General features: G+C 41.4%; 1 protein-coding gene across 1 annotated transcript in view; it reads left to right on the forward strand.

Moving 5' to 3' along the window:
• The window catches only part of THBS4 (thrombospondin 4), a 60041-nt gene that overhangs the window by 7413 nt on the left and 26696 nt on the right, over positions 1-25932 (forward strand). Inside the window, exons 2-9 of the mRNA XM_054033067.1 lie at positions 4623-4823; positions 10206-10453; positions 11594-11699; positions 15235-15317; positions 16184-16235; positions 18080-18252; positions 23868-24005; positions 25707-25787. Coding sequence (XP_053889042.1) covers positions 4623-4823; positions 10206-10453; positions 11594-11699; positions 15235-15317; positions 16184-16235; positions 18080-18252; positions 23868-24005; positions 25707-25787 — 1082 coding nt within the window. The remainder of the gene's footprint in view (positions 1-4622; positions 4824-10205; positions 10454-11593; positions 11700-15234; positions 15318-16183; positions 16236-18079; positions 18253-23867; positions 24006-25706; positions 25788-25932) is intronic.

The raw sequence follows: 25932 nt of genomic DNA on the forward strand, positions 1-25932 counted from the left end.
ATAATAAAAGTATGCTGAACAGGAAGTTAGTGCTCTATTTTATTTCAGTAAATGTTTAGGCTGCAAACATACTACATGTTCAATAACATTAGCATTTTTACTGGATCAAATTTAGCTTGAGTGTGAGCAGTTAAACTCTGGGAATTGCACCAGTTTACATTAAGGAGGCATTTGGTCCGTTGTGCCTTTTCAGCCCTCTCCATCATCTTGATAATATGCTAGACAACATTCAAGGCTGGAGGGCATATCGGGGATTTAAAACATTTTTAGATTTACTTTACAAGAAGATTTTGACTTACAAAAAATATTAGTACGTGTCTTTCCGCTAATGACAATAATAATGAAACTGTACTGTCCTTGACAGTGCTCTCCCAGAAAAACAAGATTATTAAAAACAGAATTAGAAAACATCTGGATAAACAATATGACAGGGACAAACCAACAAGGCTTCTGCAAAAGGAAAATCATACCTCTCAAATCTACTAGACTTCTTTGAGTGCATCTACAAAAGTAAGAGGCAAAATATGGTCATGGTTAGAAGCTGACAATAGAGACAAGCAACAGAGGGTCCTGTGGCACCTTTAAGACTAAAAGAAATATTGGGAGCATAAGCTTTTGTGGGTAAGAACCTCTTGCAAGGTCTTGCATCTGAAGAAGTGAGGGTCTTACCCACGAAAACTTATGCTCCCAATACTTCTGTTAGTCTTAAAGGTGCCACAGGACCCTCTGTTGCTTTTTACAGATTCAGACTAACACAGCTACCCCTCTGATACAATAGAGGCAGAAAACCAGGAGTAGGAATAAATTGTTAACTGTCGACATAGCAAAAAGTTAACAATGGAATGCTCCAAGGTTCCATATTAGGGGTGAAATCTGGCCTCACTGAAGACAGTGGGAGTTTTACCATTGATTTCAATAGGGCTGGAGTTTCATCCTAGGGGCGATGTTGTTTAATATGTTTTCTTAATTATCTGGGAAGGGGGTGAACAGTGATGTAGGAACATTTTCAGCGGACAGAAATTTATTTATTTATTTATTTAGGTTAGTCCTGACTAGAAAAAACAACTTCAAAAAGGCTCTAACAAAGCATGATGGCAGATTAAATCCAGAATTGACATGTGCAGGGTAATGCGTAGTGAAAGAAATAACCTGCACTTCTTGTACACATTGCTAGATTCTAAATTAACTGTAACCACACAGGAAAAAGACCTGAAAGTCACCATAGACAGCCCAATGAAAACTTATTTTCAGTGGGAAATGGTAGTCAAAAATATTAGAATGCATGAAATATGAATTATAAAATAGTACTGAAAATTATAATGCCATTATGTAAAACATTGGTATGCCTTCATCTGGGATAATATGTTTGATTCTGATTACTGCATCTCACAGAAATAGAAGGGGTTTAAAGATGGGTGACAAAAATTATTAGAGGCCTGGAGAGACTTACATATGAAAATGGACAGAAAAGAAATAGGACTGTTTAGTTTAAACAGGGGACAATAAGAGATAAACTTGAGGTGTACACATTTATGGGTTTTATAAAGAGAAAATAGAAATTCCTGATTTACTTTCTCATAATACAAAAACAAGAGCACAATGAAACTGAAAAGTAACACCGATAAAACTGATAAAAGCTTTTCCTTCAAATCATCATGGTGATGCATCTATTGCTTACAAGTCCACATTGTCTGACACACTTTGTTGGTCTACTGCCTTGGACAGGAGCCCTTTTCTGCTGGTCTCCTCCCTGATCCCCTCAATAGCTTCCCTCATTGCCTTCATTCTCCCAAGCTCCTTTCTCCACTAAGAACTTCACATCCTCTCTTTGAGAATTCCCAGATGCACAGTTAGTCTTAACATTTTTACGGAGGCCTCCAAAACAATATTTTGTCATTCTCTTCAAATGTTATTAATCCCCCTCCAACATTATCACACTGCACTATACAGGTCCATCCTAAGGAATTTGGAAAGAGTTAGTAAGATGATTCTTGGGATATGCTGAAAACTTCACTGACTCATTAGAAAAAAGAATGAAAGAACAAAAGAGTATGTGTTTGGGGGCATGTTTGGCTGCATGAATTGAGATCTACTGCTTGTTCCTTTCAGTTCTAGCAATTTGCTTATATAAGTTTGTTTTCAAGTCTGCCGTTCCAAGGAAAGGGGCTAGAAGATTACTTTTCTTTCTAAAATGAAAGTGTGATTCTCTTTTACATTTCTTCTTGTTCCTTCCAAACAGATCATGGGCTTGCTGGGGCCCCAAAGCTGGCACTATCCAGAGAACAAGTGTGTAGACATACCTGTAGGAGGGTAAACACTTGTCCTAGCCAGCAACTGTTGCTAGCAAGTGAGTGCCTCACACCAGGGATGGATTTGACTAATATATGCCCTTTTCAATAACTGTTTTAGCATTTAACAGACCTAGAAGATTTCTATTCTATGCCAATGTTATAACTTAGAAGATTTAGCTGCATATTTTGGGTGGTTATTAACTGCAAGAGTTTGCTGTATGAAGTAGTGAGTTGTCCTTCTGTCTTTGATTGGGGCTATGTGGCTTCTTCCTATGGGCCAAATGTGAAGAGGTGTCAATCCCTCCTTCACCATATCATTGATCTCAGTAGAAATGAGGGCTCAATCCTTTTTGGTTGCCCTGTGTATATCATTTTTGGATATAAATTAATGCTAGCAATGGCATTTGGCTAGGTGGCTCTCAGACATTCATTTCTCTGGTATTCGACAATAAATCTTGGGTACATTTAGAGCCTGGTCCTTCTTTTGTAGTGTACCACAAACACCTAGTAAAGTCAGTGGGAGATTGAGGTGCATAAGAATCAGGCCATTAAATAGTAGAATATTGGTGCAACTTTCAATAGTTTATAAGAAATGAAGGCCGCCTATAAGGGGAGAACCTCCTTCTTTCATCATTCTGTGGGCGAATTCCATTTACATCCAAATGCAATGGGGAGCAATTCTGCACTCTAACCCATCTGGTATCCTGAAACTTGCATAGAACTTGGGAGCACCATGGAATCCCAGTGCCTCCTTACAGCTGAGGTGTTTTCATGTGATCCTGGAGGAAGCTGTGTTCCCATGTAGTCCCTTCTGTTGGCTGCCCTGGAGACAACTGCTGCCCTGGGTGTAGGGAAAGGTGCATTCAGTGGAATGGGTCAAATTCATTATACAGAGTGGTCACTTTGAAAAATAATGCGGACTGAGTCAAAATTGTTGTAGCTGAGGGACAGAGTTATAGGGAATGAGGCCAGGCAGAGCAGGCCTACCTGTCCCTGACCTTTTCAGCCCAAACTTTATATTATAACTTTGGGAAACTGAGGCAGAGCATACCACAGAGCTGCTGTTACCTTTCTTCTGTGTATCCAATCTTCCACCCCCATTGAGTTCCACCAGTTTTTGTCTTGTTAGTGAGGGTGGGGTAATATGGCCCTAACATAATGGAGCTATTAAAAGGGCATACCTTATGTACAGCACTGTGACTAAATAAACAGAACTACCACAAGTCTGCTGAAGTGGTTCCCTTGTAATTAGTTCTTATAGGAAGGAGATAGGAAATATGCAATTTTAATAATATTTGGTTTATATCCGAGATTTGCAAGATTTCTAGTAGCATTGGTGATTTGGTTTGGAGGCATTTAATTAACTTTTACCCTCCCATCTATATTTATTACTCAAAAAGCAGTAATAATTAACAAGCATAGTAAAATAACAATATTTCATCAACAGAAAAGTGTGCCTTCGTTCCAATTCTGTCTTAGAAAAATGTATTCAAAGATTTGGAAATATTGAGAAAAGCGTGATTTGATATAGGTGTTAAAAAAGAAAGTGAGAGATATTCTATGCTTCTAACTATGTGAGACTATCAGAAAAAGGTCTATATGCATTCTTTAAAAGTTAAAAAGAATTCAAGTAGATTTAATTATGTCACTCCTTTCAGTTTCTTAATCTATGCCTTCAGATGTGCCTTGATTTGGTATCAGTACTATGAAGAGAATCTGGGTCTTATTTACATAAAATGTCTTCTTTTAGCCTTCTGGAAAGTCAAAGAAAGTAATCATTTATATCATATTAGATATCTGCCTATATAGACTAGATTAACTGAAACCAAAATATTTGTACAGTACAGTACACTGAAAAATTTTTACATGCAAATTTTGACTTTAGATCTTGGACTTGATTGAAGCATGAATGACAGTGTCTGAATTTATAAAAACAGTAGTGGGTTAAGAGATTTCTGTTAAAAAGATGAATTTTAGAAATCTGCATTAAAAGATTTTAATAATTTGAATTGAAAAATAGAGTAAAGGATGCTAGTATTTGAGCAATAATAGATAATGCTTGCTAACAACTGTTGCTAAAATGAAATAAGTGATAACAAAGGCCGTAAAGAGTCTGATGACATGAGTGAAAAATTGCTTTATATATTCTAGCTGCAGTTCAGAGAGAATTTGGATTAATTGCTCAAATATCCCCATGACAACAAAGAATAGTTTCTATCCCCCAAAGAGAAATCATTGAGGGATATTAGATGAAGTTCTCTTGGGTTATTATTGTACTATGATTTGATATATAGTTTACCTACTAACTTCCCAAATACTTTTATTTTACAGTTTTTGATCTTCTTTCATCTCCCAACCAGAGACTGGTAAACTTTCTACAGCAAGCGCTTGCTGATCCTACATTGAATGAAGTATATGTGCTCTCAACATTCAAATTGCAGACAAAGAGTACAGCCACCATATTTGGCTTATATTCTTCAGATGACAATAGCAAGTATTTTGAATTTACAGTGGTAGGGCGATTGAATAAAGGTAAGTTATTTGACCCCAACTTCCTTATTTTATGGATCTACAATTATTGACATGTCTGCAATAGTCTTTACAAACGTTATTTGCAGCTACTCTTTTGTTGTTTATTTCACTACTCATCACCTGCTCATTCTACTGCTCAGGAAGATATAAGTGTTGGCAACATTCTCGCCTCCCTTTTTATGCTTCCTTGCACAGCACTGATACTACCCTGATGCCTACTAGGAGAAGCATGCTGAGAAAGTCAACTGGGGTCTCTGCAGTCTACTAGCCAGCTTGCTACAAGCAAGCGCTGAATGGCTCCTAAAGAAACATGTAAAGTTGTTTTCCTTCCTTTTTCCCCTTGGGACAATCACTGCTTCTTATTACTTAAGGAATGTGACAGACACACGCACTTGCTGCCTCATGCATATGAAAGAAGGGTACTTGCGCTATGGACCTGAAGTTTAGATTTGACTGTGCAAACCAAATGTTCCTAGCGCTTATAGAATCTTTCAGGTGATGGAGAATGTTTGTTCTCTGTTTATTGGAACCAGTTAATTAAGAGGCACCGTACGGACTTGAGCAAAGTTAGAAATATATTTGTTGAGAAATTTTAAGTTAGATGTAGGAAAATTCTCCCACTCACTTAAAAAAACAACTTTTATTTTTTTAATTAGAAAATACAGAGGCGCATACAGAGAAAACCCTTAAAACCAAAGGTCTTGTCCTATAGCTCCAGGAAACTGCTCCTGAAGTCAATGAGTAAGAACAGGGCCGGTGCAAGGATGTTTCGCGCCCTAGGTGAAACTTCCACCTTGCGCCCTCCCCGAGCCCTGCGGCAGCTTCTGCCCCCCGCCCTGCGGCAGCTCCCCACCCCACCTCACCCCAACCCTCCCCTGCGGCAGCTCCCCACCCCAGCTCACCTCTGCTCTGCCCCCTCCCCGAGCCCTGCGGCAGCTCCCAGCCGCCCTCAGGCACCCCCCCCCTCGTGGCACCTCCCCCCCCTCCACCCTGAGGTGCCCCACCCGGCAAGCTGTGCAGCAACTCCCCACCCCAGCTCACCTCTGCTCCATCTCCTCCCCAAGCATGCCGTCGCTGCTCCACTTCTCCCGCCTCCCAGGCTTGTGGCGCCAATCAGCTGTTTGGTGCCGCAAGCCTGGGAGGGAGAGAAGCAGAGCGGGGCAGCATGCTCAGGGGAGGAGGCGGAGCAGAGGGGAGCTGGGGCGGGGAGTTCCTCTGCCTGCCGCCCCCCCACTTACTTGCTGCAGGCAGCCCTCCCCGCGCTCCCCCTGCCCCAGCTCCCTCCGCCTAAATGACAACGACGACTGGGGTGGCCGAAGATCCGGCCACGGCAGTCGCTGCCAAAGAAAATGCCGCCCCCCAAATGCTAGTGTTCTAGGCGACCGCCGAGGTTGCCTAACAGGTTGCACTGGCCCTCTCTCTCTCTCTCTCACACACACCCACACACACTTTTTGTTGAAAAAAAATAAGTCACGCTTGTGTCTAATTTGCAAGAACTTTTGCATGCCTTCAGATCTTTCTTGGTATGAATTAAGGAACAGACTTTTTGAGCTTTATAGACAATGTTTAAATTGTTCCCTGGCAGTTCTTAATATGTTTCTATTGCACGCAGTGAACACGAAGAGTGAGTTACCTTCTCCTCTTTACAGATGATCCCTCTGTGTCGGGATTGAGGTATATTGATGGGCAGTGTGAAGAAGCTTGCACTGCCACTACTCATTTCCTTTTAGACTCTTGAATATGTAGAGAACTTCAGTCTACAAGGCTCTAGCACCATTATATGATAAATTCAGATTTAAGATTAGTTAAAGAGACAGCACTTCCTCAGTAGAGCTGTCCATTGCGATCTATTCCCCCCTATTATTTTAGTGTGGTTTGCCTAGGACATGCACCTGTATAATTAGTTAACATTTGTTAAGTGCTTTGAAAATATCCAGTGTGCAGTACAATAGCTGTGGGCAGTAGGTTAGAATGCTCATCCGAGTGGGGCTTTTCACTACAGCTCATCTTAGTTAGATGATTACACGGAATCTGGGGATGATTTTGAGGGTAAATATAGTATTATTTCAAGACTTTATTGTTGTGCACATTGTGGGCCCAGATGGCAAATGGACTCCTAAACAAGATGTAAAATCTAAACATTTGTACTTCATAATATAGGGGCATAATATTTCCACTGATGCACTAAGTGTTGATCTAAGCAACCCGAAGCAGAAGTTAGTTATCTGTGACTGTACCATGTTTGAAAACTGGGTCCAGATGTTTTGCACACATTATGGTTTTGTTTTTGTTGATTCTATTGTAAGTACATTAATGTCTGTGTGAGGTTTACAGCAGAATAATTGGACATGGGTTCCCTCCTACCACCGTATTTGCTAAGTCTACTCTAAGATCTTGTCTATACCAGAAAGGTGCACTGGTTTAACTAATTCAATCTAGTTAAACTGCTGTAGACTTCTAATGTCAATGTACAGTAACTGGTTTAAATCTTGCTTATATCAAATTAATGTAATCAGTCTTACTGATGCAAGATAATTTAATAGAAGCAAGAGGTGAACCATTTTAAGTGTATCTAGATTAGGGATTTGCACCTGTTTAAGTAGGTCATTTTTTTAAAAAAATTGATCTAGTTAAACTGGTGCATTTTTCATAGACAAAAAGCTAAAATAGTCCTGCAGACTTCTCATGCTCACTGTCTAATAAGGGCACTTGGAGAAAAACTGTTCTCACATAACAGAATTACCTCTTTTACATCAATGTTTCTTTTAAAATCTAAATAAATACAACTGATATAGTTTAACAGCTCTGTGAGCCACAGTCTATTACTATGCTGCAGCTGTAGTTTCACTGAACATTTTCTAAGCTCAGACCATTGTATTGGCTTTCAGGAGCCAGAATGACAGAGAATGTTTTTTAGACAGTGCAAGTAACTGAACACTTCATTATCTGCAGGTCATCCGTGTCAAGCATTCTGGCGGTGGGAGGGTACTTGCAGGATCACAGGTGATTTGAGTGTAGTCCATCAAAACTTTGCCCTTATCTTCTTCAACAGACTGTTCCAGCCCCCTCAACCGGCCTTTGGCTTTGGCCCAATAATGAGTCCTTGGATCTTCCTCTCAAGCCAGACAGTTCAGCTGTGCTAAAGCTATCCTGGCAGGTGGCCAGCAATCAGTTGTGTGCTCCACCACTGTCCTCTGGTTTCTCTCTGACTGACTCACCGCTGTGTTCAGTCATTCTGACTGCAGGGCCCAGTTCCAAGGATCCTGCTTTAATATATCCCCATGCACGTAGCAGTCACATAAGTAAATGCCTGCAACATAGAGTTGGCAAGTGAAACTCAGCATTTGCCAGCAAGCAGAGTCGCTTTTTGTCAAGTTACTGATGACCCCAAGTGATTCTAAGGAAATCTCATGTCTGGCTGTTTTTGTACATAGAAAATGGTGAAAGTAATTGAGTCATTGACAGCAACTGCTGAGATTTCCAGAAAGGATATATAAACTAAAGATAGAAGAGGCCACACACTGGTATAAATCAGAAGTGACTTCATCAGATTCATTGGAATTACTGTGGATTTATACTGGTAAAACAGAGCAAAAGCTGGTTCTTTATATTTAAGAAATGGAAAGAAATGACCAAAGCAAATGATATCAATGTAGTGTCCAAAGAAAATTCTAAGGAAGTTCAAAACACATAAGAAACACAAAGAGTCATTAATAGTATAAAAAGAATAGTGGAAATCCCAAACCTTAGAATAAATTACAACTAGAGGGGTCATGATAACTGCCTACAAGTATCCAAAGAGACTAAACACCAGTCTCTTGTTTCTTCAATTCTAGAGGGTTGTAATCATAAATATATCATATGTAATATGTGCCAAGTGGCTTTACATTCAGGGAGCATTTTTGTAGTTTCCCCTGCATCCTACCTACAGACCTTCTTCCTCACTCACACAGGCTCATTGGGTAACTTACAGATTTCTCATTCCCAGAGCAGTAAAATGTTGCAAAGTCTGGACACTAGCTAGGAAAGATGTTCCAGCAGCTGTTTTACCCTATTAAAAAGAAGCTGCAATTATTTAAAAAAAAAAAATCTTCCAAACACTTTTATAAGATTCCAAAAGAGGACAGAAGTACATTACTATTGTTTATATATGTAATTAGCCTTGATTTTAAACAAAATTTGGACAGTTACCATCCCCTTGAGACGCCTAGGAGTCTAAGTTTGCAGGTATCTGGATTTCTTAGCCAGAGCGAGTGATATCACAAAAAAGGGCCAGATGCCAATAACGTTACTTAAGCTAAATCAACAGGATCTTGGAAAGTAGCTGTATGCGCCATAGATGTGTTCTCCCTGTTGCTATTATGGAGCTCCACATATGCTCAGCTAGGTTGCCCCCCCCCCCCATAAGAGATTGTGGACAGAGGAAGGTTTAGCAGGTAACCATGGGGCTAAGTGCTGGGAGGCATCGAGGAGGTGTTTCATTCTCGCTTGTAGATTCAGTTTCCTTGGGCATAGTGGGCTGTAGTCCACGAAAGCTTATGCTCTAATAAATTTGTTAGTCTCTAAGGTGCCACAAGTACTCCTGTTCTTCTTTTTGCGGATACAGACTAACACGGCTGTTACTCTGAAACTCATTTTTAAAAGTTTTTTCCAATATAGTAATTTAGTTAATAACAAGAGTGTCTGTGTGTGAAATGCAGTCTGTCCTGGGGGCCAGGCGAGTACATCAGGTAAACCAGATGTTTGACAACTCTTCTTTATCAGGAAGCATTAAAAGAAGAGAGATTTTAGTACGAGGTTTGCGTTCTCTTCTGTGTTACTTTTTGTATTCATTTTCTGTTCATCATGGTGAAAGACAGATAAAGAAATGAAATCAAGTAATAATTAACAGTGTATTTGACTGCACAATTGTTAGCATCCTTTGCAGAGATGTTATACTCATTACTGAAACTTATACTCTAGCTATGCATTTCTGCTGCAGAGTAACTTTTAGGATGTCGAGTATAATTCTGCCATACTATTAATTGCAGATTGCCAATTAAATGCTGTACCACTGTTAATGTGTGTTTTATTACATTATGCCCTCTTATGATGACATCATTTGAGTAATTTAAAATGAGCCTGAACAAAGCACTGGAGAATGATCTGTAGGCAACAATACTGCACCTATGAGTTTTCTTCCATCTGCAATTCTATGTCAAATTTATATTCCCTGCTTATATTTGCATATGGGATACATTTGTCAAAGCAGAAGTGATTAAATAAACCAGAGAGGTGAGAAGTATCCACAGTGATCTTCGAATCACCAGCCACTCAGATTATCAGGACATGCATCACGTTTTGTGTTGCCATCCTATAGTCATGTTGTGTATTTTCTACTAGTCATCCTGCGTTACGTGAAGAATGATGGGAAGTTAAACTCTGTGATGTTCAGCAACACCCAGCTGGCTGATGGGAAGCGTCATGCAGTCCTTTTGAGGTTGAGTGGTCTGCAGCGGGGATCCATCACAGCAGAGTTATATCTGGACTGCATGCAGGTGGATGCCATTCAAGGTCTACCTAAAGCATTTTCAGGTCTATACCACAGCTCAGAATCTGTGGAAATTCGCACCCTACCGAAAAAGGCACAGGTAAGTATGAAAACTTAAGAGCAGGTGGAGCAATTAGAAAGAAGGTGCATTAGCAGTGAGAAGGTCTTACAGTAATCTGTAAAATGAATGGAAAATTGGGTGGCTTCTCTAGATATAGAGTGAAATCCAGGCTGCACTGAAGTCAGTGAAAATTTTGCCATTAATTGCAAAGGGACCGGGATTTCACCCAGTTTACAATCTACCATAACCAAGATGTTTTAGTCTAGGTATTACTTGAAGGTCAGATTATTTGTAAATTGTTACCTATTGCAAAAATGAAAGCTCTAAGTAGGTTCCTACTGAAAATCTGTAGGAACAATACATAGGCTGCATGTATGCTCAATGTGCATGCGTACAAGAAATATGCAGTTTGACTCTTCAGTCTCTGTAATGACTGATTCAGAAATGGAAAGAATAGGAGGAAAACTACACTGGCAATGGTCTGGAGTCAAAATCCCAGCTATGTGATTATAACTTTGCTATCTACCTCTGCCTGGGCTATTCCAAGCAGGGGGGCTGACATTTTTTACTGTGATTTCCACATCAACTGTCCTAAGAAAGCGGTATCTTTCAGGAACACAGCACAAAAACCATCTTCCATCATTGCAACTAGTTGTATGCAAAATATTCATAAAATAGAAAACTAGTCAAAAACAGTGTGTTTTCTCCTCATTTTATTACAGACTTGAAAAGGAGCCCATTTCTATGACACACAAAATAGTAAGATACCCATATTTTTTTGAGTGAACATGATTTTGTTTTCAAGCAAAAAATGCCTTGAAATCACAGGATAATTTTTTGGTATTGTTGTTATAGCAATATCTATTGTTGAAATTTGTTGTGTGAAATCATGTGATTCAAAATAGAAAAAAAAAAAAAAAAAAAAAAAACCTCTGTGAAAATCTGCAAAACCAAAATGTGGGGTTTTGCCCAGCTCATTGCAGTGTCTTCTGTCAAAAGGACTTTATGGAATGGCCAAAGTAGTTAGGAGATACCGTAGCGTGGCTATTAAGCCCTGCCCACCCAACATGGTTTAGAGCTATCCACACATCAGTTGAAATGGGGAAAGCCTCTTAAGATTGTATGCTTGGTTCTTCATTGTGCCGAGATGAATGCTGTGAATTTCTCTGATTGCTCCAGGACACTTTGGATGAGCTGAAGCTGGTAGTGAAAGGGTCACTTTCCCAAGTAGCAAGTCTGCAAGATTGCTTCCTTCAGAAGATTGAGCCTGCTGCTCAGAACACAGGTAAATAAGTTAAAATACCCTGCCTCCATAAGATATCCTGAGGAACTAATTTCAGTGTATTTTATAAACCTGAAGAAACCATTCAAATTAATGAGGGCAACCAGATAGAATCATGGCCATGATGCACATTTTTTTAAAATGTCCCAGGATGGAGAGGAACACAGTCACAGATACATGTAACAAAGCAACATGTCATTGATAAAGTTATGGGAAAGTCAGTGGTGCTGGAAAAGGGCTTTTCTTGTTTGAAGGGGTGCAGGCCAATTCAACTGCTCTTTAGCTTCAGCTCTCACCCAGCTGGTGAGATGGTTATGCTTGAAGCAGAGGATGGTACTGACTGCCAACCACTGCTCCAGCAGCCCTAGGCCTAACCGCTGCTCTGGCCCTGCCACTGCAGAAGTCCTGGAGGTCCCCAAAAGTCATGGAATCCATGACAGAATCGTACCCTTAATAATGATGACTGGATATGCTTTGCATTTAGCTTCAGATGTCCCCTGTTGCAGATTTCCATTTCCATGATACTTTATATTTTTGTTTAGATGTACAAGTCTTGAGGGGTTTAGTTCTAAAGGTTCCTTCTTCTTTCCCGTACATTGGCATGCACTTACAGATACATCAGAAAATTAATTCAGCACTGCCATTTGTAAAGACACAAAACTCAGTGATCAAGATTTCCAGACTGAGACCTTGCATTATTCCCTTTTGGAAATAGCTCTGTAATTTGTGTTCACTAATCAATAACTTATGGGTGAAACACTTTCTTATTTAGTAGTTAGATGTGGCCTTTTATGCGACCTAGCTGAGCTTTTTGTGCTGGCCTCCAATTTCAATCACATACTGACTTTCAAATGAAATTACTATAATATTAAATGCAAAAGAGACTATGTTAATATGTCTTCATAATTAAAATCATGAAAAGAAGAGATGCAAATGTTCCAACAGCAATATTAACTCAGCTGGATTGCACATCCTGTATGTTTCACTATGTATCTTTTACAACAATAATGTATCAAGTGAATGCACTACATTTAGCCAGAATAAACAGGAATGGAAATGCTTAGCCATCCATGGGTAGACTCATTTTAGTTGGCTGTACATGGGAGTGGTGGAGAGTCTGGGAGATAAAGAACTGTCAGTGGTCTTGATAGCCTGCCCTAGGACTCCTTACTCAGACACCAGCTATGGCAGCGCCATCCTTTCGAGGCCCACCTTAGGTGGCTGGGAGACTTGAGCAATGTTGATGGGAGATGGGAATATAGTGATCCTAGATAGGGGCTGGATGTGTAAGTTTTGGGCCCTGTCATTGTGGACAGAAAGACATAAAGCAAAACCTAGATTTTACAGTAGGCAAAACCAGGGTGAGGCATTTAACAACAGCCCGGCTGGTTTAGTTTACTTAAGGGTTGTTGGCTGACACAGAACTGGGCTATTTAGTTTCCATTTAGTTTCATACCTATTGGCCACACCTTTGGCTTGCCCCAACTCCCTCCTAGAACACTACTTGTGCCATGTGGTTGCTAAACAACTGTGTAAACAGCTCTTCTGAAGCCTGGTTTGTAAAGTGGAGCTTTGATAATTCTCCTACATTTAGGACCTACTGCAACTGCAGAGTAGGGGCAGGATTTGGCTTTAAATGTAGAAGAAAAAATGTTATGGGAAGCATTTTTGGTGCATGCAAATTTAGATATCCAGGCATTTCAAAACCATCCTGTATAATTCACAGCACTAAAAGTCATTAGTCCACCTTAAGGTTTAAAAGTCTATAAAAAAAAGTGTTCAAACCTGATCTGTTTTTGATTTAGAGGCTGGCAACAAAGCAACTTCTGAAACCTTAAGAATTTTACATTTTTTGTAGCTCTCCATCAATAATGGCTAAAGCAATTCTTTGTAAAGAAAAAAGTTACTACATCTGGCCTGACAGCTTGCAAGCCAAGTTCCAGACTTAGGTATTTTTGAAATGGCCAAGATATTAAGTCTCCCCAAAAAATAAAAGTTGGGACTGAACAGATGCAGCATTTCCAGGTTACCTCAGCTTCTTTATTATTTTGAGGCGAACAATCTGAAATGAAGAAAAGCCAGTATCTGTCAAATTGGTCGAGTCCCCTGAGCATGCCTGGGATCAGACCAGAAATGCTTTGAAATATAAAACAATTTAGTAAACATTAATAAGACCAATTTCCATATAAGCATCCAATACTACAGCAAATAAAGTAGATGTGAACTCACATATAGCCACTATATATTTAACAGTTTCAAAATACTCTACCTGCTTAGAATGCAAAAATATCAATACATATCTTGTGAATCTGACACAGATATCTAGATTTAAATTAACAAAGGAGTAAATGAATTGGCGCTTGATTGAGTAAACTCGAGTGAGAGTTATATACAGACACACAGCGAGATGGGTCAGAAAGCCCTAATTTGGAGATACTAAGTGTTTCACCTCTCATCAGTTCAAATCCAGGCCAGATGGGTAGTGACTAGGTGTTGATACCATTTGATGGCTTTAGGGTGCCCTGAAATTAAAGTAACCACGTGTCTTGGTTTTGCCACGAGATGCCTGGCTTTTCGTATGGTATCCTGGCGTCCCACAAACTTATTTCAGGACACCTCAAATGTCTTCAATTTTAATTTAGACTATAATATATATACAAGTTTTGATAATAATAACAATATAGCTATTCAATTTGTACTGCTCTGCTGAGCAGAATTTGATCTATGTTTGCCAGGAACAAAAAGTCCCAGGGAACTAGCTTTCAGTGTGATGAACAGTGTTCAGGGTGGAAAGAAAAGTCAAATGAGTGTAGATACTATCACATCTGTTCTTTGACTCTCAGTGAATATTATTGACATGTCCAGTGCATCATGATAAACTGATTCAGAACATTCAGTAAATGGAAAAAGTCCTCCACTCTGAAAAATATGAACGTGTTGCTGCTGAGTCAGAAATGGGCAGTAGTGGCATCAGCACACATTTCTTTTGTATGGCTATTTTGTGACCCTAAAGAACACCACCACAGAAGTGTCTCCTTTTTATTTTGAAAATATGGTCACCTTGCCTGAGATTAATCATCTCAGTCTGGTTCCTAGTGGAGCCAGCAACACAGTTGATTGTAACTGGTGTACTTGTTGATAGTATCAGCAAAGAATCCAGACACTGAATGGGCATGGAGCTAAAACTGTCCTCTAACTCTTAAAGATGGTTCTCGCACTGTGTTGCACCAATGTGGAGAAGTTTGCATTTCCTCTGCCTTTGTTCTTCCTGTTGTGTGGCTAAAAAGGAATTCAATCTTCAGTGCTTTGAATCCAGTATCTTTGAAGAATAGTGAGTTCACACAGATGCTTTCCTAAAAATTAAAGCCATTGTATTTCCCCTTGAATTCCCTCCCTACTGATGCTAAGATATTATGAATTATCTGCTCTAGCTCATCCTTTAAGACAATTTCACTTCAGATTTCAGTGCTGATCTTGGCAAATGAACAAAAAGCTACTAACGTTGTACATGCCTTTTCTCATTTTTGTGTCCCTACAGATGTTTTTAATAGGCAATTCATGGGTCAAATGATGCAAATGAACCAAATACTAGGAGATGTGAAAGACCTTCTCAGGCAGCAGGTACTGTATGAGGCTGTCAGTACGAATCCCTCAGATCCAGATTAGAGCACTGCTTTGTGCAGCATTAGGGCAGATTTTACCTAAGTGTGATGCTCCTGTACTAAGCTTTCTGTCTGCACAGTGGGAGTGAAATGACCTTGTAGGGGACCTACACCTTCAGCATATTGTGGAGGGGCCACTGGAGGTGGGGCAGGAGATGGCTCACTTATATAGATCCAGTCCCCAGAAACCCCTGCATTCAGAGTGGAGAAGAGCTGCAACTACTATTCTAGCCCATTGGCTAGCTAGATAAAGGTAGTCTTGCACATGTAAAGGAAACTAAATTAATTGCACTATTGGCCTCACTGGTGTGAAGTCGCTAGTGTTTTACTGATTTGCTAAACATCCTTTACTAACTATGGACTTATTTCTGCAAACACTTTCTACGGCACTTAGGCCCCAGTTCAGCAAAGCATTTAGGCATATGCTTAAGTAAGCCTCTATTCAGCAAAGTGCTCAAGCACATGCTGAAGTCCCATTTAAGTCAATGGGATCTAAACACATGCCTAAAGTTAAGCTCCTACTAAGTGCTTTGCTGAATAGGGATGGACTGAATCGTGGCCATAAATCTCACCACCATGAGTATCCCTATGGAAGTCAATGTACAATCTATATAGAGTAATTCTCCTTTGAAGATGCTAGGACTACTCATGCTAATAAGCACCATGCTTGGGAGTAAGCATTTGCAAAATCAGACCCTGTCATTGTAAGGCACTTTGTGAATGTTCAATGATTTTATTAACATCTAGACAAGATATAATGGTGCTATGGGCAGCCAGGCACAAATTAGCATCACCCAACTAATACATATTTTCTATACCCTAAAGATCAAGGAAACAACTTTCTTGAGAAATACTATAGCAGAATGCCAGGCATGTGGTAAGTATTCCTGTATTTCCTATAAAATTAAGAGAGGACCACATAAGATTTGCAATTATTTAAAAAACATTCTCACTGGATTGCCACTCTTTGATTTATAGGAAGCATTGAAAAATAAGCCTATTCTTCTGGGCTCTAAGCATCTTTGACTTAAGTTAAAAATAGATTCCTATTGGGGTAAAGCCTTAAGCTTCCGCTCCCCTCCAAACCAGAAAGTAACCAGTCAAAACCAAACAATACTCTACCTCATCCAAAACAAGCAATCCTCATCATGTCCTACCCCAGGAGCTTAGCCTTTTAGCATGCCAGGGAGATAATTGCATTCAGGCTATTTCAGACCAAGAGTCAGTTCAGTTCTAGTGGAGAGCCCATTAAAGAGATTATCCTGATAGCAGTTCCCTCTCTTTTCAAGTGATGGTGCTCCAGCACCTCTGGTGACCACCGTTCTGGCAGTATTTCATGCAGGGAGAGATGGAAAGAATCCCCAGTAGGAAGGTCAAAACCCACTGTGTATGTAGTATTGTTGTAGCCATGTTGGTCCCAGGATATTAGAGAGACAAAGATATTACCTCACCCACCTTATCTTTCTAAAACCTACTACGTGCACCTCAACACCTCAGATTCTACCTGAATGCAGATCGTGGATCACCGGTGCCACATAGTCCGTAGGAGATAACAACATGCATATTAAGCAGTCTAAGAGCCTTAGTAGAACAGATGAACAAGCAAACAGCCACATTCGGCACCAGCTCACATTGCCAGGCTGATTTAGGGAATCTATACGAACCTTGCATTGAAGTAGTCGAATCCTGAGGTGACACAGGCGTAGATACAGTAGCAAGGTCTGCATTCAAAAGAAATGGTCAATCTCCTGGCCAAACAGAGAGGATTATAAAAGCCTTTCTGAAGAATCCTCTAACATAGCTGGGAATCCAACAGATCCCCTAAATGCCAACTCTTTTACCAGCAGAGGACACACCCTTATTCAGAGGAGTAGGCATAATTGTTGCCAGATCTTCCAATAGCTTTTCCCAAATTATCATCCCTCCACTGAATCTCACCTTGATTGAGCTTCAGCTAACTTAGTTTTCACACATGTGAGACAAAGACTAGAGCCACAGGAAGTTTCTTTAAAGCCTGCACTATGTTAATCAGCTGAAGGGATAAATTACATGCATTGGTACCATTTTGGCACCTGTCTTCTTCTCCCAGATTTTTCCTTTCCCCCTCCGGTCAGTCTTTCAGTACATGAAACAATGTTGTGAATACTCTGTCACATATTCAGTATTCTGCCACTTGCTGCCTCCTCCCTCCCCTTTTTTCACTCCTTGTAAATTCTGATCTCTCTGAGGTGAAATAATAGCTCTGTTTTTTACGCTGAGGGCAGCATTGCTGATTTAGCCAGAGTAATGGCTCACCTTGTCTTTCCAATAGTACCATCAACCTATAATCCCTCTGGGACTTGTTCCCCATTTGTCCTTGTTGGGTCACTCTAACCTGCATTTATTGCTTTCCTCTGGCCAGCATCAGAAGTTATACATCTGCTCTGGGACTATCTAAGCAGAAAGACATCCACATCCCTGTGACATATGCAATATAGCCTTAACCTCCACTATTCTGCAGGTTCTTGATCAGTTCCTAAACAAAAAAGTCTCCTCAGTCACAATCCAAGAAGTTGCTACTGTCGCAGCCCCAGCCCAGCCAACATAAAGGATATTTATGATGCAGAAACATAATCCCACTGCTCGGCAGTGGATTAGGTATCTCCTTAGAACTCTTGCCAATGGAAATGCATGATGGATATTTCCTTGATTCACTAAAACTGCTGTTCTTTCTACTCAAAGGTTTGGGAGCTACAAACTTTCCAACTGCGCCCCCAGTGCCTCCTAAACCCAAATGTGAAGCCAACTCCTGTTTCAGGGGTGTCAGGTGCATAGAGACAGCAGATGGATTTCAGTGTGGGCCCTGTCCCGAAGGGTTCACAGGAAATGGAGTTACATGCTCAGATATCGATGAGGTAAAATATTGACTTGTAAAAAGAAAAAATCCCAACTCATTTCTCACATAAATGGGCCCTGACTCTTGCTTTCTGCAGCATTCACTAACTGGCTGCACAGTGAACAGTAATACATCCTGGGCCCAGTTCTCCACTCCATTAGACCAGAGGTATGTTGCCATGACTCCATTGTTGTCAGTGGAGCTACATGGGTGAAAATATGGAGTTATACTGTGGTGAATCAAGACCACTGCATTTATTTTTCAAGTATCTGCAGTACGTATTTTCATTTTACTCCTCTCTGAATGTTACATCGAAAGGGCAGAGCTATTGACATGGTTATTGGGATTCCACAAAAAGATTAAATATCATCAGTTATGGGGCAGAACTGCAGAAGCACTTCCTGTTGATTTGGATTTTATTTCTCTGAATTTCAGTGCTCATAAAAAGTTTAAGTTTAACGGCCTTGGAGACTGAAGTCAGTTTATTCACAAAATTGGCCAGATTTTCAATTCAGCCGCAAAGGTCAATTGCAAAGGAATAAACGTTGGGATAGTGCCCTTTCTCGCTTCTTTATGATGTATAAAGAAAACCTAAAAGGTTTATTTTTAAATTTTTGTGGGAGGGAGAGTGGTTCTACATTAGAAATTCAGGTTTTGTTCACCCTTGGAGACCTGAGAATTAGCAGATTAATGACATCTGAAAAACCAAGGAAATGAAGCCTGATTAATCGAAAGAGGAAATAAGAATTATTCAGAAGTGTTTCAAAAAAAAAAAAAAAACCATCCACCACCCACACTTCCTTGGTCCTGATTTTCCACTGCTTTATACTGATTATTGTGGGGAAAAGCCATGGTGTAATGGAGCAGAGAATCAGGTTTTTTGTATTTTGGTTGGCTGCAGCACTTACTTAACTCAAAACAGTTTGGTGGGAGGGAAGCTTCCTTTGTTAAGGATTCAGCACTCCCACTCCCTTTCAACTGAGGGCTGAAAAAGCTCCCAGCCCACATTTTCAAAAAGCCACTCAATAAAAAAAGCACTCAATATTCCTGGTATTTTGAAGGGGGGGAAATAAAATTTTACACCTTCTTTGTACATCATAAAGCAGCATAAAAAAGGCACAAACATTTAATTTTCAGGCACTATTTAACAGGCTTCTGTTTTTATACCTGCAGATTTATGTCTGCAGTTATTTGCAGACTGTCTAGTCACTTAGAAGGTATTTCTACACTGCATTGTGAACCCTCTGTGGGACCCGGGCTTGTGGACTTGGTGTTTCCAAGACCACACTTGAGCATCCACATTGCATGGTAAACCTGGGCTTACAAATGCTGGCCCTGGGTCTCTCAGCCATTACTAATGCAGCCATACTGCACTACACAGACCTACTGACTCAAATCTGCAGTCTGAGCTGCGTCCACACTGCAAAATGGCAGCGTTTGGACCTGAGTGACAGTGAGACTTGGGCTCCCACCCACCCCACTAGCAGTGTCCGTGGACTTGGGTTCTGAGTATTTGCTGACCAAATCAGACTGGTTTGTGTGCGGACAGAATGGGGCTTGGGCTCAAACTGAGTCAGAGTCTGCAGTGTAGACATATCCTTGGGGAGCTACAACTGTGATTCCCAGCACAGGTGGACAGACTCTGCGAGCTCTGCTTGAACTAGCACGCTAATAATACCAGTGTGGCTGTTGGGGCACTGGTGGTCGCTTGGGCTAGCTGCCTGAGCCCGGACATTGAGTGGGCTTGGACTTGGGAGGCTAGCCTGATCCGCCCCCCATGCAGCAATGCTCATGTTGCTATTTTTCGTGCGAGTCTGTCTGTATACCTGCACTGGGAATCTCCCCTCCCAACTGCAGTGTAGACATAGGCTTAGGTGTTTAATCTACAGATTTACATTGTAGCGTCTAAGCACCTCCCAAGTAATTAAAAATAGAAATAATCTCTCTTTCTTCCTCCCCAGCCAGCAGGAGAAATAGCTTGAGTATTTGATAGTTGTTTTGATTGCTGGTTGATGTTGTGTGTGCAAGTTGGAGAGAGAAGGTGCATGAGTCTATTTGTATCCGTTTATGAAAAAAATCTTAGAGGGAAAACTAAGTTGAAGAAATTGAATGTATGTTGCAGTTACCTTGTTTGTGGGTAGTCAGGTGCCCAAACATCACATGACATGACATGAATTATGCCTACTGTTATGTCGTGCGCAAAAATGGAGGCCTGCGTTTGTAAATCTGGTCCAATAGGCATAGTACAATCAGCTTCCTCACACTACCTTGCTACTCTGACTCAGCCCACACCTGGATGGACCTTGTCCTTACCTATAGTAGGTGTGCAAGGGCACTTCAGTCTCCAGAGCCTTCCCTGCCCTGGTGATTTTAAGCAAAAAAGTTCCTGTTACTACCACTGGAGCAGCTCCACCAATGGTAGAGGTTGTGGGAGGACTAATGCAGACGGGTCACCAGTGTGTTCAACACCGAGTGGTTCAGGCTTTCTTTGATCATGGTCAGATCACAGTGTTAAAAACACAGGCACTAGTGCCCTTACCATGGTGGAGCTGAGTTAGTGTCAGAAACAGTGGTGAAATGTTTGCCAAAAAGATATAGAACAGACACAAGCCATGTCCATTCAGACCTTCGCCTTTATGCTGATAGTGCCAATAAATTGCCAAGCAATGTGGGGCTTTTTCTTTACAAGAGCACGTCTGTTAAAAACTGGAATAATGCCTACAACTCATCTCACATAGGCCATCAAATGATAACTTTCATTGAGCTACATTAGGTTGACCACCTTTTCAAAATGCAAAAATGGGACACATACAGGAGCCCTGCCCCCTGCTCCTCCTCTTCCCCAAGGCCCCGCCCTCTGGTCAGGCCAGAAGCTGGAACTGGGCATTGGTAAGAACCGCCCAGAGAGCCCAGGCTACTGTGGGGAGCCCTGGACCTCTACCTCAGCGGTCCCCAAATTTTTCATGGTTGTGCTCCTCCCATCCCTGTCTGCACCCACCCCGCCGGGGCTGGAAGTGGGGCTACAGCTGAGAGCAGGGCCAGAGCACAGCTAGGGGCCAACCGGGGCTGGGTGGTGATCTCTTCCTGCCCCCCATGGCAGCTGGCCTGGGCCCTGCCATGCCCCCCAAACATTCCTCCACACACCCCACGGTTTGGGGACCTCTGCTCTACCAGCCCTGGGCGGGGGGCTGTGATGCCCAAGAAAAGCCCTCGGCCCATGTCCCTACCCCTTCAGGGTGCTCCACCCTGGGTAGGTGGAGGGTCTGGGACTCTGGGGTTCCCCACAGCAGCCCGGGCTCCCTGGACAGCTCTTACTAATGCCTGGCTCTGGCTTCTGGTCTGACGAGGGGGTGGGGCCTCAGAATAAGAGAAGGAACAGGGGTAGGACAACAGAGGGGGCAGGGAAGAATTTGGCACTGCCCTTGAGGCTTGGGCAGGTGCAGAGCGGTGCTGCAGGGAATCTGGGACAAATGCTGTTCCAGAACCAGGCTGAATGAGTCTGGGACTTGAAATGTACATTATGGGACTGTCCCACCCAGTTAGGGACAGGTTGTCACACTAGGCTAAATGTGGGGTGCATTTGAACCAGTGGAAGGATCTCTGTGGCCTTATCCACCCCCAAACTGTCCAATTGTCCAGGAAGAACACTTTACAGAGGGAGATCCAATATGATGTTAACTGTTTCTGCACGTCATGAAACCAGGGCATTTAAATAGGAGTTTTGTATTCAATAACTGTTAAAAAGGAATCTAGAATTCCAACTAGGAGCCATCCTCATCCCTGTCTGAGCCTTGAGACAGTTAACATCTCTCTAGTAAGGCCTCTTAACACCAACCCAGGAGGAAGCGTTGCTGATTTGTTTGGGGGGGATGTGCCTCACAACCTTAAAACATTATCTTAATATGTATGTTGAACTGCATACGTCTCTTCTGTTAATAATGACATTGTTTGAGCTCCCTCTACTGGCTAAAAAAATAATCTACTTTTTCAACTCAAGAGCTACATTGGGCCTAATGAGCACGATGTCTGTCTAGGGTGACCAGATGTCCCGATTTTATAGGGACGATCCCTATATTCATGGTGTTGTCTTATATAGGCACCTATTACCCCCCACCCCATCCCAATTTTTCACACTTGCTATCTGGTCACCCTATGTCTGTCTTACATTTAAGTTCACATTGTGGATTATGCTTTTATTAAATCTTTTATGCTATTAGGCTCCCAAGCATGATTTCTCCCAATTTTGTGTTTAGTAGTCTGTTACAATGGTATTAAATTTTTTATATGTTTATATGTTGAGGGACATACACTGAACTGTATGTATTTTGTGTATGTTATCCTGGTTTGTTTTGTCATCATTTTATGGGTATTTTTGCTTTATGCCCAAGCTGAGTTAATCATAGAATCGCATAAATGTAGGGTTGGAAGGGACCTTGAGAGCTCATCTAGTACCTTCTGCCATGCTAAGGCAGGACCAAGTAAACGTAGACCATCCCTGACAAGGGTTTGTCCGGCCTGTTCTTTAAAACTTCCTGTAATGGGGATTTCACCACCTCCCTTGGTAACCTATCCCAGTGCTTAACTATCCTTATAGTTATAAAGTTTGTCCTACCATCTAAGATAAATCTCCCTTGCTTCAGATTAAACCCATTACACTTCTTGTCCTACCTTCAGTGGACCTGGAGAACAATTGATCACTGTCCTCGTTATAACAGCTCTTAACATATTTGAAGACTGTCCCTTTGAGTCTTCTTTTTTTAAGGACTAAACATGCCTAGTTTCTTTAACCTTTCCTCATAACTCAGTTTTCTAACCTTTCATTGTTCTCCTCTGGTCTCCCTCCAGTTTGTCCACAACTTTTCTAAAGGTGGTGCCTAGAACTGTAGTGCAGTACTGCAGTGCGGTACTGCAGCTGAGGCCTCACCAGTACCAGGTAGAGCGAAACAATTACCTCCCATTTCTTACAATGTCACTCCATTATCTAAGTCATCAGTGACAATCTTGAATAGTACCAGACCCAGGACAGACCCCTGTGGGACGACACCAGATAATGGTGGAAAGACCAGGCATCTTTAAAAATATTTTATATTTCCTATTACTTGTTTAATCTTCTGTTTGAATCATATCTAGGGAGATGAAAAATGAACATATTCAGGATTTGTCTGCCAATTAACAAATGGTGTTGGTATTTGACAAATACTAGACAGGGGCAGGACTGTAACAGGGCATATGCCATTTTAACTAATTCATTTTCAGGTTACCTTCCCCCCATCCCCCGTATTTTATCAAATACAAACAACAGCAAAATGCTGCTATTTATATGTGCATTGAATACAGGTGGATAGTCATTCCCCAGTGATCTCATGACTGCCGCAATTACAGGGCATTAATTACAATACAGGGTTCTACTTTTTTCAGTCATGTCCATTCAAGTGGTACTTGGTCAGACTTCAGAGGGAGTTGAACCCATAAAACGGAGAGGAGAGTTGAGCTCATGGTTTGAGACTTCTAGGACAACTATACAATTCAATATTATTTAAGTGCTGCTTAAAAAAGGGTACATTTTGGAATCTGAGATCAACAGAATGTTATCGACTCACTGATGCAGGTTCAATGATTCATTTGTCTTTTTAGTGCCGCTATAGCCCATGCTTCCCTGGGGTAGGCTGCGTGAACATTGTTCCAGGCTTCAGATGTGAGGCTTGCCCTCCAGGATACACAGGACAGACAGTTCAGGGGGTAGGGATCAATGCTGCCAAGAACAATAAGCAGGTGAGTGGCAGCCAGACACACCGCCATCTCCGGTGTGCGAGGCTGGTTTGATATCACTTTTGCTTTCCAAATACAGTTTAAAACAAAACTATTAAACATTCTAATTATTTTTCATTCAATAAAATTACAAGTATTTTGGGCAGCTCAGCAGAGTGTAGTGTTATTGAATAGACAGCTACATCATTTTGTCCCTGACTTTAACAGCAACAACAGGTTAATGTGGGGTGGAGGGGAGACAGGAGAAGGCCTTAGCTAATGGGAAATGTCCTGTAGGATTTGATAGAAAATGCCAAACTTCTGTAGATCCATATGATATCTTGTAAAAGAGATTTGTGTTCCTTCTGTAGATTTCTATAGGATGGTTCATAAAACTTACAGTAAAGTTGTCATCTTTCATACAACTCTATAGACCAGATTCTGGGCTGAGTCCTGAGCATCACTATAGTGGCAGCTATACCACAGATGGGATCCCCTAGGTTAGGAGAGACTTCAGCTGGCCAAATCTGCCAGGTTCATGGCTGCTTCGCATTCCTATACGAATATAGCCCTACAGGTTTTAGTGTAATTTCTATAGAACCCTACTGTTTAAGACCCCATTAAATTCTATAGGAGTTTCTCAGAAGGATCACAAACAGACTAAAAAAGCAACAGAGCATATAAGTGAGAAAATTTAGTAATTGGTTCTTTCACACTGTACATAGTAATATGTTTTGTTAACCCACCAATCTATAGAAAGTTATTTAACAGGGCATTAGTTTAGGACAGACTCTATGGCAGGGGTTCTCAAACTTCATTGCACCGCGGCCCCCTTCTGACAACAAAAATTACTACACGACCCCAGGAGGGGGGGGGGACCGGAGCCTGATCCCCCCCTGCCCCCGAGTCCCACTGCCCCAGCCCCAGGCAGGGGGTCTGTAACCTGAGCCCCGCTGACCAGCGCTGAATCCCTCAGCTTCGGATTTGGTCCTGGGCCCCAGCAAGTCTAAGCCAGTCCTGGTGACCCCATTAAAATGGGGTCGTGACCCACTTTGGGGTCCCTCCCTACCCACAGTTTGAGAACCGCTGCTCTATGCTATTATAAATGGCCATTTTGTTTGCAATTGTTAAGAGACAGTCTGCTTTTCCATCACAGATAAAACACAAAATAAGTAATTTTAAAAGAAAAAGTTAATTCCACTCTATTTATAGGGTCAAATTAGATTTCCTCTGAGGCTGAGTTATGCTATAAAAAAAAGGAAGAAATGCACTACTTCAGAAGCAGTGCCAAAAGTCATTATGCAGATACAAGGTCTATTAACAGGGAAGAAGTTCTTTATAATTAAACTGACTCTAAAAATATTGGTTGTATTAAACCAAACAAAAATTGATTTAGCCTCACAACACTCCTGTGTGGTAGGGAAGTACCACTGCCCCCACCTTACAGATGGAACTGTGGCACAGAGAGGCCAAGTCACTTGTCCGCAGTCGCAGAGGAAGTCTGTAGTGGAGCAGGAATGTGAATCCAGGTCTCCTGGGTCACAGGCCAGCATCCTAACCCCTGGACCCTCCTTCCTCCATTTCTGATTTAGATTGAATGCCATATCGAACATGCTTGTTCATGTTTCCAAAGCCTTTGAAGGTGCTCAGTGGGTGATTTCCCTTCACACTTGGATCTAAGGTTCACTAGTTTTTTATTATAGGCTCCTTATTTTGTTGTGTTAGGTCTGCTTGGATATTGATGAATGTAATAATAATGGCCAAAATGGAGGATGTGTTCCAAATTCCCAGTGCATAAACACCATGGTAAGTACCCTTTCGTTTACTGTTTTCAAAACTGATCATTTACATCAGGCTGTGATTTTTATCTGTTCCGCCTTGAGATAACCTCTGTATTATATCTAAACAAAAATAACTAAGCATGGGGAATAGAGAGCTTAAGACCAAATGA

Source organism: Malaclemys terrapin, chromosome 6 (assembly GCF_027887155.1).
Source record: "Malaclemys terrapin pileata isolate rMalTer1 chromosome 6, rMalTer1.hap1, whole genome shotgun sequence".
NCBI classification, from domain to species: domain Eukaryota; kingdom Metazoa; phylum Chordata; order Testudines; family Emydidae; genus Malaclemys; species Malaclemys terrapin.